The sequence below is a fragment of the Aulostomus chinensis genome, chromosome 9 (assembly GCF_037954235.1).
Source record: "Aulostomus chinensis isolate RoL2024-O1b breed Wild chromosome 9, RoL_Achi_v1.0, whole genome shotgun sequence".
NCBI lineage: Eukaryota > Metazoa > Chordata > Actinopteri > Syngnathiformes > Aulostomidae > Aulostomus > Aulostomus chinensis.
In genome coordinates, this window is record NC_141328.1 from 6,512,569 (window position 1) to 6,529,852 (window position 17,284).

The 17,284-nt window shown below is 42.1% G+C and overlaps 1 protein-coding gene across 11 annotated transcripts in view; it reads left to right on the plus strand.

Moving 5' to 3' along the window:
- Positions 1-17,284, plus strand: part of rap1gapa (RAP1 GTPase activating protein a) — a 57,761-nt gene that overhangs the window by 23,755 nt on the left and 16,722 nt on the right. For 9 of the 11 annotated variants that reach the window (XM_086213418.1, XM_086213410.1, XM_086213412.1 and 6 more), the window contains exons 2-3: positions 2,102-2,137; positions 15,048-15,141. Coding sequence is in view for 8 of the 11 variants with exons in the window: in XM_086213410.1 (XP_086069536.1) it covers positions 2,102-2,137; positions 15,048-15,141 (130 nt within the window). In the remaining 3 variants the exon portion in view is untranslated. Of the gene's footprint in view, positions 1-2,101; positions 2,138-12,406; positions 12,708-15,047; positions 15,142-17,284 lie in introns of those variants that run through there. The other 2 variants (XM_086213417.1, XM_086213421.1) reach the window with 1 other exon arrangement.

The following is a 17,284-nucleotide window of genomic DNA, read 5'->3' on the forward strand; positions in this document are numbered from 1 at the left end:
TTTAGTAAATGTTATTCTTGGTGATGCAGGACATATGAAAACAGGTTTCTTCTCCTGATGCTCAGCTTTGCAGATCCAACAGCCTGTAAGTACTCTGGCTCTCTCCCAAGGATGTGTATCTATTCTGTCCACCCATGTCTGACAGGCTCAGAGGAATTAACCCTGGTGGCAGGGTTGAGTTACAGCAGCACCACAAAATCCATCTCTGTGTCATTATATGTCACTCGCAGTCCTGGCGTTGAAAATGACGAGTGATTGTCTGCACTGAAGGAAAACGGGTGACGATATACGTACTATAACAACCGAGTTCTGCTGATTTGTGACTCCACAGTACAGTGAACAGACCCCAGGGTCTGTTTCCTCCTCACTAACACGGTTTTCTAAGAAGGAGGAAGCTTGATGCTTTCAGTTATCATTTCAGACTCTCTCACAACAAAACAAGAAGTACAAACTTTTTGACTTTTCATTCTAAATCAAGCTACTGTATTCATGAATAAACCTGAGGCTCCTCTAAGTCAAGCCTAGCGCCTAATCACAGTTATCTCATACACACCCTATAAATAGAGCGCATCTGTGTCAGTGGCAAGAAAACATGGCATTCCAACTTACTCAAGCTTGTGTTTTTGTATTTTTTCAATCCATGTATCTGATACATCAAGAGTCATCTGACCAGGGCAAGATGAGTAAGATGTCTGGCCTCTTGTGGCTCTATTAGTGTAGACTGAAGGATGAAACCCGACATATACAGACATAGAAGACAGCGGCGGCGGCAGCAGGGGGGGGGGGGCAAAAGAAGAAGAATGTTAAAAACAGTCTTATGGATCCTATGAGAATTTCTAAAGAGGCCAATATGAAGTAGTGGCTGAAGCCCCGACATACTAAACATTCCCTTTCCCATGTGTCAGCATCACCAGTTATCACAAGAGACATGCCTACACTCCCTGTGTCGTGGCGCAACTCTTATCAGAATCCTACATCCTAGACACAAAGCACTAAATCCCAAGAGATGTTGAGGTGTGAGTATGTGTGCATCTGAGGAAACTGCTGTAGTAAAAACTGTATTTTGGGATATAAATCATGATAGAGCACTTGAGAGCCTTGCCTGTCAGACACAGAGCTGATTTTTCTTCAGCACACACATTGCCATCTATTGGCAGAGAGGAACACTGCACTCTTGGTTGAGGAGTTCCTAACGCTGCATCATCTGCTTAATTGTTTCCGGGGATCACAGCTTAAATTTGTTTATCTGAAGTGACTTAAGGGCACACAATGTTTTCTTCTTGGCTGGCAGTGAGTGATGAGCATTATAGTGCTGTTCCAATCCAGCACAGAGAACAATCAGTGCCCTTTCATCCTTCGGCAGATGTCAGGAGTTATTTGAGGGTAACTCAGCCCACTGCACAACAAACTTCTCTCAGCCCAGTGGACTTTTTTGTCCACCGGCCCTCTAGAAGTTTTATTTGCACTACTTAGATGTGAAATGAAAAAATAAATCATATATCTTGAAGACTGTTGTTGATCACTGGCAGATTTATGAAGCTATTGTTCTGTTTCTGGACACGCCGTAGACAAATATCAATCAAATTCTAGGGTACATGGGAAAATTTTGACAGAAGAATGTTTTAGCTCCTGGAAATCATCTTGATTTTCAATAACGGTTGATAGCCTCAATGAATTAAAAAAAAAAAAAAAAAAAGCAGAGTATGTTTTGATTACATTTGATGAGGCCATGTATCTTAATTACAGAGAAAAGTATTAAGCTTCCAGTAATGGAATGAATCATGTTCTGGATCACTTTTTCGCTTCTGGAAAAAAAAAAACCTTTATGAAAAGATTCTGATGACATGTTCATATTCTGTAGCCTCTTTAATACTGTGCTGTTTGTGCTCTCTCAGTGTTTACTTTCGCGGTGTTATCAGCTTTTAATTCTCTTGAAATGCTGTTCTCACTCTGTTTAAATACACTTTAGGACAGATGTTTAACTCAAATGTCGTGATTATGGTTTGGAGATTATATGTCATTAACATTGAGTGGTAACTTGCAGGTAAATATTGAATGAGTACTGTTTATAATAGCTCTACTTTCATGTGCTCTTTTCCAGGGTGGATAAGACTTTCTCCAAAGCAAGAAGCAAATGGTGAGCTGTTCTGCTTCTGTTCTCTCTCTGATATTAAACCTGGTAAATGATGACGTGACAACACTTCGGGGGAATGGAAATGTGTTGAACAAATATTACAGTTCATAAAGTTTGTGTCTGTCTGGGGTGTTGCTCATGGTGCCTGACTCAGCCTGGTGTGGCACATTTTAAATGTGTGAATCAGTCCACCAAGTCGAGTGTAAGTGAGATGAATGAACGAGTAAAACAGCAGATGGGCCACATTGGGGAAACAGATACTCAGTCTGGTCTTATTGCTTAACTGCTCTGCCATTGCTGCAGTGCTGGCAAGACAGGAGTGCTGCTCTGTGGTACATGGAAGTAGGCAGGGAGTTCAGCATGCAGTCTTTTATCACTGCAGATGGACTATTTATGAAAGCTTTAGGTGGGGAATATCTTGCTTTCAACAACCTACCTGATTGGCTGCAGCAGGTTAAGCAGTTCCTCGCTGCGGTATCATCAGTCGTTCCCTTTGGAATACAAATTCAGGAGGATCCATCCAACTAGCAAGGCCTGCATTACTCAGCAGAGGTTGGGCTTCTTTGCAGAGACTGCAGTACACAAATGACTGCACCACCTGCTACAGAGGAGGACCAAAGACACTGGAGCAAAAAATAGATGAAACAGAGAATCTAGGAGATAAAAGATCTGTTAACTTGAAGAGGAGGAATAAAGAACAAGTGACAGAATAGAACACTAAAATGCAATGTTTGCTGCTCTTCACATAACAACAAATATATTTGGTCCTTCCAGTCATATTCCTTTAACAAGGATATGTTCTTCTTCAAAGAAGAGAGGAGTTCAACAAACTCTGCGTGATGAATTTGCAGATCGTTCCTACTGTGACGATTAAACTGAAATTATTATACACAATCATCAGCATTCACACTCGGCAGGTCATATCCATTTGTGCACAACAAAACCTGTGGAGAAATGATAAAGAAGCAGTGAAAGCATCATCAGATATCTCACAAACAGCTGCTTCTGGAGAAGATTCTTCATTTATGCTGTACTGAGGCTATACTGAACCTAAAATCATTGGATGAGATTAAAGAAAAGAAAAACCCTCTATGAACCGGGAGAGCCAAAGCCAAAAACTTCTTGAAGCTAATATATTCTGAACAGGATTTGGCTCAAAATTAGAACAGTCTACTAAACGCTCAGGTGGCTAAAGTTTAAGTGCACAGTCTTGGAAAATGCCATGCTCACCTTTCTGAATTCAAAGGCCAAGGAAATTCTTCAAGCCGTCTGAAAACAGCTTTGATGATAACTGCATAATTGACTCCATCTTCAACTGGCACATGAGAATGAAACTTACCTCCCTCATGCATTCCTGCCTCCAAAGGGTGTAAGTTAGCTCAATCTTCAAGACATAATTGACCATTGCATTCTCTAAAAAGCAAGGGTGCACATGGCTGTTGCTGGGTGATTCCCTTTGGGAAGAGAGTTACATTAACTTATGTGAGTTTTAAATCACTTTGTATCCTTTGTGTTGTACTTTTCAGGTGATATTTTCAAAAATATAGCTGTAAGAACCGTTGTGTAATGTACAATTGACGTGTTCTCTCATCGTATCCGTCAGCGCTAACATCCTCTCAGAACTCTCTTTGTGTGCTCAGGAGGGAATGATGACCTCTTGTCTTTTGTGTATTTAATATCAGGAATTGTTTGTTGTTGATCCTTCAAATTATGTTGTTGATTAAATATGAATATATGAATATATGAAATGACCATCTTCTGTCTGGTCATTGTGGGTCATACACAATAAACAGATGATCCTCGAGCCCCATTCCTCTCTCTCCAGGGGAGGCTTGTAATTGGTTGTAATCCGTTTCTGCTAAGCTCCCCTGATGGGAGGAAATAGGAGAGGAGGCTTCATGTGGGTAATGGCTATACTGAGATGTTGTATAAGAGTCTTTCACTTTTTCCTACATATGTGTGCACAGATATCTAAAGTGCACTCTGCCTTTCTGTCCCAGAGCATGATGGATTACTGTAGCAGGCTGTCCTTTGTCTAACTCCCTGCTCATTCTTTAAAGGAACCTGGCTACTGATCTCACAGTGCTTTTCACGGTTCAACTCCCCCCAACCTTCATATAGGACGGGGGGGACCACTTCTGCAAGCGAGGATGAATTCAGGCCAGACGTTAACTTGACATTAGCGAGGGGTTCAAATTATGCTGAAAGGACTTAAAAATACTGTTGTGGTTTTATCACCCTGGAGTCTGGCTGCAAGATTGTCCTACAAAAATACAAGCACTGAAAATGATCTGTAGGGTTAGTAAGTGACAGCTGCTCTCTATTGGTTGTAATTAAGATCAGAGCAAAGCAAAGAAGACATTAAAATAGAAGTAAATCAGTCGTGGCACGGTGGCTCACTCGTTAGCAGTGTTCCATGTTTTTTTCTGGGTGGAGTTTGTATGTTCTCGCCATGTTTGTGTGGGGCTTCTCTGTGTCTCCGGTTTTCCCGACCATCAAAGACATGTAGGTTAATAATCCTGTCAGTGCTCTTCAGCAAGGCACTATTAACGTGCAGTAGGCATCACTGCTCACTGCTCCTCAGAGGATGGGTTAAAGCAAGGGATGAATGCAAAGGATCATTGTATCACCAGTAATACAGACCTGAAACAAGACTCATGGGTCGGTCTCTACAGCGTGTAGCTGTAAATGTTGCCCTGCCAGAAACACAAGAATGCAGGATGACCCTTCTAACTCACCAGGGATTTGAGGAAAAACTTATGAATCAGTTCAACACAAATAAGAAATGTTGCTCAGAGCATAGACATACTTTTTAAAGATTTTATTGAGTTTTTTGCTTGGTACAAAGTGATTGTTTACATTTCTGGTTTGTTTCAACACAGAGGACTATTCAGCATGCACATGGCAAATGGCAAAGCATGTTGTGCAAAAGTAACCGGTCCGTTAGCAGCCGTTCTCACTGCTGCCCAAGAGTTAAAGATTTCAGACTTGGAGACGAAAACCTGTCTCCCACTGTAAAGTTTGGTTGAAGAAAAATTAAACACTTGGTTAAGGCTGAGAAAATATTTAGACATGAATGCGAGTCAAATATTGTCTCCAACCACAAAGTCCTGCATTTGTTGGTATCAGCCATCAGCCCAACCTGCCCTGTGATGCAGATTTTCTCCTGTTCTAGCAACATGATTTATATCATTCAACTGTTAGTTGTTCCAGGAGCCACAGTATCTTGGGTTGATGGGCTGACGTCATCAATATCTAAAAAAAAAAAAATTTCTCATTTGGCAGGACATGCCCCCCCCCCCCACACTGTGATCAAATATATATTGTTTTGTTCTCAGTGGGGACTAGCATTCCAAAAGCAGGTTATTTTATCTCTGCTGGATGACCTTGCTATTTATTCCAAATGGTGTGATGTGATTCCTCGTTCTATTTTTATGATGCTTTTTAAATTCTAGTCCTATCTCATCTTTTTTCGGTCCTGCTTCTTTCCGCCCATTAACACTTAAGAGGGGACGCTGCAAACACTCCTGTTCACTGATTTCCCAAGAGATGTCACTCTGCATCATCCTCTGTCTGTATTGTCTACATACGCGTTCGCCGCTGTGTCAATGCACTCTGAGGCCTGGCTGGGTGTCACTTTGCTTGTGCATGCTGGTGTGTGTATGTCAAGCTGAGTTGTCTGGAGAGCAAATTGTCAAGGCCGCTCAGACCAGGCTGTCTCTCTGTGAGTCTCCTGCTGTCTGAACAAATATAGAACTAAAGTGACAAGCTTGCCCCTCATGCCACCCGGCTCCATAATCCAAATCCTAGCATGTCACCTGCTATCCAGCAGCAGCACAAGATGTCTTAAAAAAACATAACATTCACACGACAGCATGCTTTTAAAAGATGAAAGAGAAAAATATCTTTATAGCTCATGTTTTTTGTTTATTTCCATCCATCCATGCTTTTTCTTCCACTTATCCTGTTAAGGGTCATGGGGGGGGGGGGGGGGGGGGTGGGCTGGAGCCTATCCCAGCAGCTTTCAGGCATGAGGTGGGGTTCACCCTGGACAGGTCACCAGTCCATCACAGGGCCAACACATAGAGACAGACAACCATTCACACTCACAGTCACACCTACTGTCAATTTAGAGTATCAATCAGCCTCGTCCCCTCTTGATGTCTTTGGACTGTGGGAGGAAGCTGGAGTACCAGAGAGAACCCACACAGGAACAGGAAGAACATGCAGACTCCACACAGAAAGATCCCGTGCTCGAGCTGGGACTCGAACCCACAACCTTCTTGCTGTGAGGCGACAGTGCTGACCACTGCACCACCGTGCCGCCATTTGTTTTTTTTCCTGATAAAATATTTGGAGATTTCTCTTGTGGAGCCTGTTCAATGACACTTTCAACACACACACCAACCCATTCTGTGGTGCAAGAATGAATCCTTAAACTTTCAGTGAGTTTTGCAGAGCTGATATGACTCCAAATCTTTATCACAATTACGTCAAACTTTACCTTGATTACGGTTTTTCATACACTTTTACACTGTCAGTTCATTGACGAGCTATGTACTGTGTACATGCTGAGCCACAAAAGGAAACTCTTCATCAAATTATCTTTGGAGTTGGTGAGGGATGAAGGAGGAAAATGTTTTGATATGGAATAAAATACTTCATGTTATACTTAATTTCAATCTAACAATGATTCAAAATATTGGACGGAATCCTCATTCTTGTGTCGGTACTCAAATTTTAATCAAAAACTGTACTGAAATGATGATGATGATGATGATGATGATGATGAAATGATATACATTTGTGGGAAAGGAAAGGAAAGGAAGGAATAAGAAAATAAAGGATAAGGGAAAGTATGGTGACCTATAATATCAAACACAAAAGCACGCAAAATGACCCCGCAGTGACCTTCTGCTGTGCTAAAGACATCTGCATGGATGTGATTTCCACTGGGGGAGGGGGTTTCCAATGGAAATCTGGACCGTGACAATGTTCGAGATAAGCGAGCTGTAAATTCTGTCCTAGTGGTAGAATGAACATGCTTTATTCAAACCCACCTGCTGTACCTGGCTGTTTAATGCATACTGAATGCGGCCAGCTGTCAGGGGGGTTGGGGCCCCCCAGAGTAGGCATCCAGGATTTTCCTCACATTTCACATCCCACTAATATTTTCATATTTCCTTGGATTAGTTCATGCTGCCATTATGTTTTCCATTACTGGCCTGTATTGTGGTTAAAACGCACTTGAAACAGCTGTTGTGTTGTGAATGTGGTGATAAGAGCTGCTGAATAGGATCTCCAGGATCTGACTGTTTGTTTAAAGGTGCTGTGACAGCTTGAATTCCCCAGTGAACAAACCAGACTTATAGAGTACTGGCATTTTTGAATTTTGTCCAATATTTGATTTTGTCTGATTGCTGCAATGATAACCTTTAGAGCTCCCACACCTTTGGAAATTGGGCTTTTTTGGGGGGGGGGGGGTAAAAATGACCTAACTTCCACCAAAATGAATGATTTTTGGAATAGAAATAAAGGCTTATCTGAAAAGCCTTTGGGGCATGAAATGTTGCCATAGGCACACAAGACAAGTAACAAGATACAAGCACCACTCATAGAAATTGTCCCACCTCAGAGACAATCATCCTTCCATTTGTTTGAATGCTTGAGGTAGACCTGAATGGGGGGTTGAGAACCCCGGGAACAGGCCAATTCCAGGGTCTATTTGTGTGGTAATTCATGGCACATGTGCTCCATCTTTCTCTGGCTGTTGGATGATGGTGACCTAGGCATCAGGTGTTGTTGCTTCAGGATGAATTTGTAAAGATCTAAGAGGATGGCCAGCTCCAAACATCGGAACTCTTCAGTGTCATCATCCTAATGTGTGATGACACACGGGGGAACACGATCCCTGAGCAGCGCACCCACCTGAGAGTGTTGCTGTCTGACCTCTGCAGTTCCTCTGAAAAACAACGCACTTGTGAAATACCAAGTGGTCGGGGGGGGGGGGGGCACGAATTACTCATTTGTTTCAGTACACCTTTTATCCTAATTTAAGGCACACTAGCTCAGTAGGGACAGTCCCATTTGGTCTGTTGAGTCCCTTTTTTTTAGTTTTTTTTATTTTGTTATCACTTCCTGCTTGTATCTTGGTTGTTTTTTTGTCTGTCTTTGACCTCATACTGCCTTATTGGTTCATCAGTCTTCATCAACGCCAACCTGTTCTCCCTGTCTCCTTTCCAGGCCCTCGTGTTCTCCCACCTGTTTTTTGTGATGTGATTAGTTCACTTGGTATTTTAGTTCTGTTCTTTGTGGCCCTCCAGTTCTGTTTGCCTGCTTTTGTCTCCAGTGTGTCTCTTGACAGTCGTTGTTTTCTTTTGGTTAGTTTGCTTAGTTGTGCAGGACCTGTCTTCCTGCTTGCTGCTTGAGCTCTGTGTTTTGTCAGCCTGCATCAGTCCGTCAATTTGGTCCAGACTTTGTCAAGGAGTGTTACTCATCATTGTGATGAGTCAACCAATTACCCATCAGTCTTTTCTAAAGTAATATTATTTTATTCACTATCCCCTGCCAAAAGTTTTTTTTGTTACACCGCTAGAGTCCCTTATCCGAAAAGTTGCTTGTGCACCTGTGTGTGAATGTCAAACTAGTACTTTTCTGTATCCATAAAGGTTACAGGCCTGATGAAGAGCACACTCGTCTCAGTCACCCTCTGCGCTGACTCATCTTTGGAGGGGATATTTGCATGAGCCTCACATTGCTGTCATAGTGGGTGTTTCAAAATTTCTGATGTTATTTAACTGAGTAAAGATCTGTGATCTGCACACAATTTACATTGGACTACAATGATCTTGCATGCTCTCCTTTCAAAATTGGTTCGTTAAATTTCAAAACAGTAGGGTGCGTTTTTACAGGGCATCTAATATTACTAAAATTTAATGTGTAGATAATCTTCCTGCTCATTCAAAAATAGAGGCACCATCAGCTGGTTAGCACTGATAGGTGGATGCGATAAAAGTTTGAATAATTGTTTTTTATTTATTTGTTTGAACTAATAACCTTGCTCATCCTGCAGCAAATCTGATGATGACAACAGTCTCAGCTGAAGGAGGAGGTTGTGATTCCATCCGTACCTGTCAGTTTGTGTGTCTGTGTTTCTGTCAGAAGGATTGCACAAAATTGCCCCGGCTGATTATTCAGGAATCTTGGAAAAAGGGTGGAGCCCAGTCAGGCCAAGGAAGAACCCATCAAATATTTGGACAGAATCATTCAAAATTGCCAAAAAAACCCCAGCTTTTAGTGAGTGTTGGCACTCTACAGAGTTCCACTATCATGCTAACACAAGTGTTAGCATTGAAAAAATATCAGTGTGCAGCTGCATCGGGGAGCTGCTAATTCCGGTTCCACCTAATTATCCATTTAATCATGAAAATGAGAAATATTCAGGGCTGATATGTCTTGCATAGATTTATGACTTATTATGAGAAGATATAATTATTCAAACATGAATAGTTTGCCTTGAATATCTGCTGACATGCCAACCTGATGTAGCATCATTACCCGGTTAAAAACAAGACATTCCAAAAAAAAAAAAAGAAAAAAAGACCAAAAAAAAGAAAACTGCGTGATTTTCAGAACAACCCCAATCACAGTCCCAGTGGGGTTGAGGTGCACTGCAGGGAAATCATGGTGGGGATTTAAAGTTTCTTCAAAAGTTAGGAAGCAGTCTGCACTCCCACTTTGCCTTGCAAACAAACCACAGGCTTGATTAACCACGGCCTATTTGTTTAAGAGAGACCGGGGGTAGGTTTCAACAAAATCTGAAATCAGCATGACAACCCTTGGGCTGAGTACATCCAGCGTATTTCTGTGGCTATGAGACTGACTTGGGTCTTTATTCACAGATTACATGATATATTTCCCCCCTAAATCTTAATTGAAGCATTAGAAAAAACAAAAATATCAAAGAGAAACGCACAGTTCGCATGATTTAATGAAAATCTTACATGTTATAACGAGAGAGGGAATGTATGATATTTTGGTTCCGTGTGGAAGTGCAGTTCAATGCAAGGAAGCAGCGTTTACTGGAATGAGGTTTTCCTGGCATCACACAGCTTGTAAATTCACTGCTGCTCTCTTCTGCAACTGCCTCTGGTGGCTCAGTGCAGCTAGTAGTTCCCCACCCACCCCCATCCCCTTCTCCCCCTTGAGGTCGAGCACCACTAATTAAATCTCAACCTGTGGGAGGCACTCAGTGGGTATGCATAAATAACCATTCATTCATATTTCACAACAGCAGCCACATTGCCTGCTGTACACCTCTGACATGTTACTGGTGTATAATGTGTCTGTGACTGGGGTGCTAAACATTTTATTGCCTCTGTGGGTCACAGGGTGGTCACACATGCGTCCGACACACACATCATACAGATTACAATCTCTGCTGCTCGCTGGTTTTATTTTGTTAACAAAGCGAGTTTTATTTGGGAGGAACATTTGTTTTTATTTATATTAATCAACCTCCATGAACAGTTGCTGTCTCTTGATTTGGGTCGCCCTAATCCTTTGGGAATTATCGTGGGTTGAAACACTGGTGCTTAAAAGAAGAGAGGGGGTGACAAATTGAAAGTGAGGGAGGTTGAGAAAGGGGTGGGAGATTTCAGCAATTCCCAGAGGATAAGAGATGGGGGCAGGAGAGAGGGAGTGACCACAGGCCATTTTACTGGGCTAATGGGATGGGAATCCCTGGCAGTGGTGCCTGTTCCAAAGGGATTTACTTTGGGATTCTGCAGGGGAAGTTGGAGCCGAAGGGATGGTCTTAATTCAAAACCAAATATCTTCCCCTGCACCAAAAAAGAGCTTAATGTGGCTCAGGATTTTCCTCTTCTGTGATTTTTTTTTATTTAATCAGCGTATACAAGAATATTGAGCCCTCACTGAGGTCCCATTCTGTCATTTTAAATGCTTTGATTTGATTGGTACCAGCTGCAATGATCCATGTTAAAAGCCACCCGGTGCTAATCAGATTTTAAACAGGACATTTAAGCGAAATCTGGCTGTTCTTATCTGTTGATGTGTTTTATGTCAAAGCGCCATCGACAAAGCCCTCACAGACAGCATTTTCATTTCAGATGAATGCAAACTTTTCATTTCCTGATTTTAAATCAAACATTTAATCACATATATAAAATCTACAGGTTTTATTTGGAGGGATTTGGAGAGCGATTATTGTTCTACAATAGCAGTGACATCAGTTGGCGTTTCCCTTCCATGAGCATCTACAGATGAAGTGCTCCTGAGGACGGTGCCTCACCCCGACCAGCAGGTCAAATCGAGCATTCTAATTTCCCTCTGGGATTATAAAAGTACATAAAAACAGCTGTTACTGTCGACATGAGTAAATTTCGTTCAGTGTTATTATACAGTGTTATTTCACGACTAAGCTAGTGAGCGGATTATTTTTTTTTTTGTTTATTACAAAACAAAGTTCTTAATGGAGCACATTATAACAACTATGCTGTAATCTCTTGTTATCTCTCACAACTTCAGTACACAGAAACACACACACTGGTGGATATTTGATCATCAGGATGTTTTCTTTGTAAAGAACGATGAGTTTCCTCTCTCATCGCTTCGGTGCATTATTTAGCAGGGATTTAGTAGAAAAAGGCCAAATTGGCGACATTAGTCGCAGGTCTGCTGGGAAATGCGGATGTTGGCTTAGCGGAGGAAAACGCACATGTTCAGCAGGGATTGAATGAGACTCATTAGTGTAATTAAAACCTTTCCACACATGCTTTCTCATACGCGCATTAGGAGGATGCAATGGCTGTTCACCTTCGGGAGCTTAACGCTGGACATAATCACATAGTATAAGTCATCATCATTTTGAACATGAATGTGCATGTGGGTGTTGTTTTTTTTCTGATGTCGTTGCCACAGCAACAGCCCTAGCTGGCTTGCGAGGCAGCGTGGGGAATCAAGGCAACCCCCTTTACCCCAGTCAGCCCTGTTCTCCTTTCGCTCTCCGAGCTTCAGAGTTCAGTTGACACTTAAAAAGGATGATGGGGGAGGATCTCCCACTTTGAGGAAAATAAAGATGGTGGTGGTGTTAGAGTTTAGGGTTTCGGATGAGTATTAGATCATGTCATTATGCTGGAGGGCAGACAGAGAGGGTGGAGATGGAGGAAGTGACAAGTAAAGAGCACATATGTGTTTGTGAGAGACTGAGTGGGAGGGGAGGAGAGAGATAGAGAGAGAGAGAGAGAGAGAGAGAGAGAGACAGAGTGAGGGAGGAGAGTTAGTGGTGGTAGAGAGGATGCTTCACTAGGAGAGTGTGCCAGTCTGAAGAGCTGAGAGTGTGGCCAGCAGGTGATGTGAGGCAGCAGGTTATCTGATCTGACTGGAGCTGAGAGAGAGAAGAATAAAAAAGGAGAGACAAGAGAGCTAACTGTGAGAGAGAGCGCAGGAGAGTGAGTGAGACGCTTAACTAGAGGAGTAACATAGGCAGTGAGTCATCTGGCCCAGCGCTGGTCACTGTCCGGACTTCCCAGGGAGCGTCCAGCTGCCACACTCAGTAAGTTTGCTTCTCTGCTCCACACAGGCCATCAGGCCATGTAGATGACTTACAGTGACTTCTTCACACGGCTGATTTCAGTGGTGCGTTGCTTACCAGCTGGGGTGTGTTATGTAATTTGTTGTGATGTTGGGATGAAGCCGTGGCTTAGTGCTGCAAACTGATCTGCAAGAGAGCTTACGTGGTAACACTGCGCAGAGAAGGGCAGGTGTGTGTGTCTGTGTATGTGTGTGTGTGTGTGTGTGTGTGTGTGTGTGTGTGTGTGTGTGTGTGTGTGTGTGTGTGTGTAAGGGTGGGCGAGTATGAGAGGGCTGGACGTTCTTGTTTTGATGGAAGAGTTTGTACTAGACATTTTGTGTGTTTCTTTTCATGTGATGTATGTTTTAACAACCACGGAGAGCTGTTGAGACACCAGAGAAGCACATCCCTGCCCATCTAACCAGAACTACAACTGCTAGAAATAAAAGCATGAAATATGTGCACACATGTGCATGCATATATTTTGCATCTGTTCTAATTAGCAGTGGAGGACAGATGATGCCCAATTGTATCCCCGCTGGAGCTCCTTGCCTCACTTCCCTCATATTTATTGAGTGCACTGACAAAATGATCATATTCAGTATTGCTCCCAGTTCATTTGGCAGATGCGGGTCTTTCCTGGTTTCTCTGAAATCTCTTATTAACTCTTCACTGGGTTCATGTGTAATGTAACGTTTAGCAGCTCTGCCATGAATTCTACACTTTATTAACATTGCACTCCCTCTCGTGCACGTAAATACAGTGAGCAGATAACTAGAAACTCCTCCTGATCAATCCCACCACAAACCTGTAGTTCCAGTTTGTCAGCTTTATAATGAAGTCAGGACGTTGTAGTGGATCAGACAATTAAGTGGACGGTATGTGAAAACTGATTCTCATCAGAGGAGCAGCTTGACTAATCTGCATCCTGAGCACATGACTAGCAGAGTTCCTCAGATTCTCTAAATACTGTATCAGCTCACTCTGTCACACTCTGTCCTCTTGAGAGATGTTTTGAACTCAGGGTTTGTCCATTATATCTCCCTCAGTTATCAAAGGCATTGAATAATGTTCCTCTGCACGAGAAGCTTGGTGATTTTCCTGCTGGTGTACGCAGCACACCATCGATACGGATATGTGAGTGTGTTTGCAGCTCCTAGGGTTGACGGACTGCTCAAGTTTAGCATGCATACACAATCAAATGTAAATGTGCTTTGTTTACTTCTGATGTGTGCCATTATTCCAATCAACCAGTAATAATTGTGACTATTTGTGATCGCTGTATCAGGCAATTGAGTGTACTAATTTCACCTTGGGCTCGATCTCTTGGTGACAATAAAGCTATTCTGATTCTGATTCTAACAAACAGCAATTTACATTCATAATCAGTTTCATTATTATCGCAGTTCCACCTTCACACTGATTGACCACTTTGTGTGCTTCAATTGGACTCAATTAATTGAACAAATTGAAAGGCTGCTGTACAAATTGCCTTGTTGTTGATGTCAATAGAGTGACATACTCAGCAGGGGTATCGATCAGTAATCCTGTGGGTTTAAAGCCGTCACGGCAGAGATATTGAATTTGGAGCAAAGGATGCATAACAATGGGATTGCTCACTTTTATATCAGCCGTGTGTAATTCTCCCGGGTTAGAGACAAGAGATGTGTTTCAATTAATGTGAAACTGTGAGTAATGTGTTCCTTAATCCCCAAAGTGTGTGAATAGCCAAATAGGAGCTGCACAGGGGAAAATCATGCAGCAGCATTTGGAGTTTGCTTTATTTTAGCTCAAATTTTGTAGAGGAATTATTATATAACATATAGAATTTGGAATGAAGAAAGCATCTGGGCAACAGGTTTGGTTCGCCATGGTACAGATTGGACAAAATGAATGATTCTTAGTCCAAAAAAATAGGATCCCTGCAGTGAAATCCCAGAGAATTAATCTGAATTCGTGCTTTTTTTCAGTACCATAGGTTGTTTTTATTGTGTCCGTTTATGTTATATTTTCTGTAAAACTCATTCAATTCAAATAAAGTGTTGTTACAAAGTGTTGGAATTCATCACAGTCAGATACATTCATTATAAAGAATAGACCACTAATACAAAAGAACTATAAAAAAAAAAAGAAATTTATAATAACAAGAGAGCCGATCTGGGCTTAATGCCATCCCAATCCCCCAGACCACAGTTAAAAAAAAACCAATCAGTTGTTAAATGAGACCAACCTTCCCCGAGGCATTATCTCTTGTCTTCGTCCTGCTCCTTCTCAAATCGAGTGCCCTTTTCTGACTGAATGTTCTCTCACGTCTGATTGTAGGAAACAAGATGGGAGTGACCCCAGAATCTCTGCACCGCTAGAGTCCCAGCTGTTCCAGCCCACGCTCCCATACACCACCTCTCCACTGCACAAGGTAAAAGAAGAATGCACTTTGACCCCTGACCTTATCTGATGGACCTCTCTGTGACCTTTGGTCTTTCTTTGTTGGGCGTCTCTGCTCATCTTGTCGCTAAACCTGCTTCCGTGTGACTGAATGATCGTCTCTCACGGCTGAATATATTCTTTTGTTTAACCGCTGTAATTAGAGTGCACACAGCTCTGTGTCACAGGACAATTGTGTTTGCCTAATTCAATTATTAAACATCTATCTTGAGCAGAAAATTGTCAGCTTAATGCTTAACTGTAATTGTCAAATCAACAGCAAAACTTCTTTGTTAAAATCATCAACTGTGTTGAGTCACTGCACTGGAAACCTCATGCTCATCAGCCTTTGAGTGGGGTTCAGTTGTTATTCATTTATTTTTATGCCATCCTCAGCAACATGCCAGTTCTACTTCTATGAATTTTGAAAGTCAATACTGTTTGCAGGCTTTTTAATAGGATAAGCTGAAATGTGCTTATTTCAGCTCTTCCCAAAGTCTGTAGATGTTTGTAATACATTTTATCATAAACTTTCTGAGACTCACTGCAAGAATGTTGTTCACTAGAACATTTTTTGCACGATGTATAACTCCTCTTTTTGGAGGGAATAGTTTGAAGAAGACAATGACAAGTTGGTGTAGACTGTGTATCAGATCCATCTTGTGTTTGTTCTGCTCTTATCGTTTTGATGCAAACCTCTCGGTACATCTTATCACTAAAAATGAGTGCGGGCAAGAGAAACCTGCCAGGGATATTTTTGGGAATCGGAAAGTGAATAGAGCCGAGCTCTGTGGTGATTAGAACTGGATTGTCGGATTGGTTTCATAAGGCCCCTCAAACTTTGCATGGGGCTTACACTTATAGCAATCTGACTTGATCTGAGTATCGCAGAGGCAGTGGGAAGAGAAAAGGATTAGAGGAGAATTTGGATTGGGCCGTTTCACTTCTGATCACTGCGGCGCACTCTGCAGCTCACTCACCATCTGTAGGTTTCTGAGACATGCTTGTTACAATTAGTCAGACATTAGGGACAAGATTTTGGAAACTTCTGCAGCTCTGCGGATTTGCATGGCATGCAAGCCAAAAAGCACAGCTTAAGATACACCTCATTTGCCTCGTAGTATTTCTCCATCGAAAGAATTGCCTTTTTTTCCCCTACATCTTGGAGGAACAAGCTGAAAAGTATTTTTTCATCAGTTAAAAGAAGACACCCCCTTTTCAGTGTAGTGTGTACAATCTGACCTCTGGAACTCCTCTGTACAACTTAAACTGAGTTGGAATTGTGTTTGATGAGGATACTGAGGCACAGCTTGGTAATGTGATGAGCAGTAATATCACTTTAATCAGAGCCCTGTGAAAACCAGGTCAATCTGCAATTAACCCCATGCGGTCTTATGGTCACTGCCTTGTTCAAGCTACATTGTTATACCCAGTTCCTTATGCAGTCTCTCATCAAAAAGTCATTAAAACAAAGCCTGGTGTCTCAAGACAAGATGAACACTGATACCTAGAAGCTCCGTGCTGAAGCAAGTGCTGAGGATCAGGTGTGCTCGTGAACAGTGTTGCATTAGTAGATTCAAGAAGGCCAAAACCAGCATGTTTTATGCTTTCTAAGACTGATGAATTATGACCTGCTCCTCTCAGAAGTTGGACCAATGAGGCTTGATTCCATGGAATGACTTTGAGATCCTAACCAACCCCAAATTAGCAAGAATCCAGATCCAGATGTACCTCAAAAAAAAAAACAACCCTTGGATCCATCTGATGTCCTTCAGTGTCGTGAAACCCGTTTTAATGAGCTCTGCGAGGACGCAGAGTTACAGCTGACAAGTGTGGAGGAGAGAGGAAGTCTTGCACATTTAATTTGCCTCTTGTCAAAATGACAAGCCTACTAGCTTTCATAATCGAAGTCTCAGCTCCAGCACCTGTACTACAACGCTAGCCTTTGTTTGCTGTTGTTTTCCTAGCAAGATAAGGTGTCTTTTACTTAAGTGCTGCTATTTGTCTAGTTTTCTTACATGTTTATTTTTTGGGGGGGGGGGGGGGGGGTCAGGACCTGTGACAGACCCGCACTAGTCATGTCTTTGTCAGTCAGAAGCTGAGGGATCATGGTGCTAATATTGAACGTTGGAGTT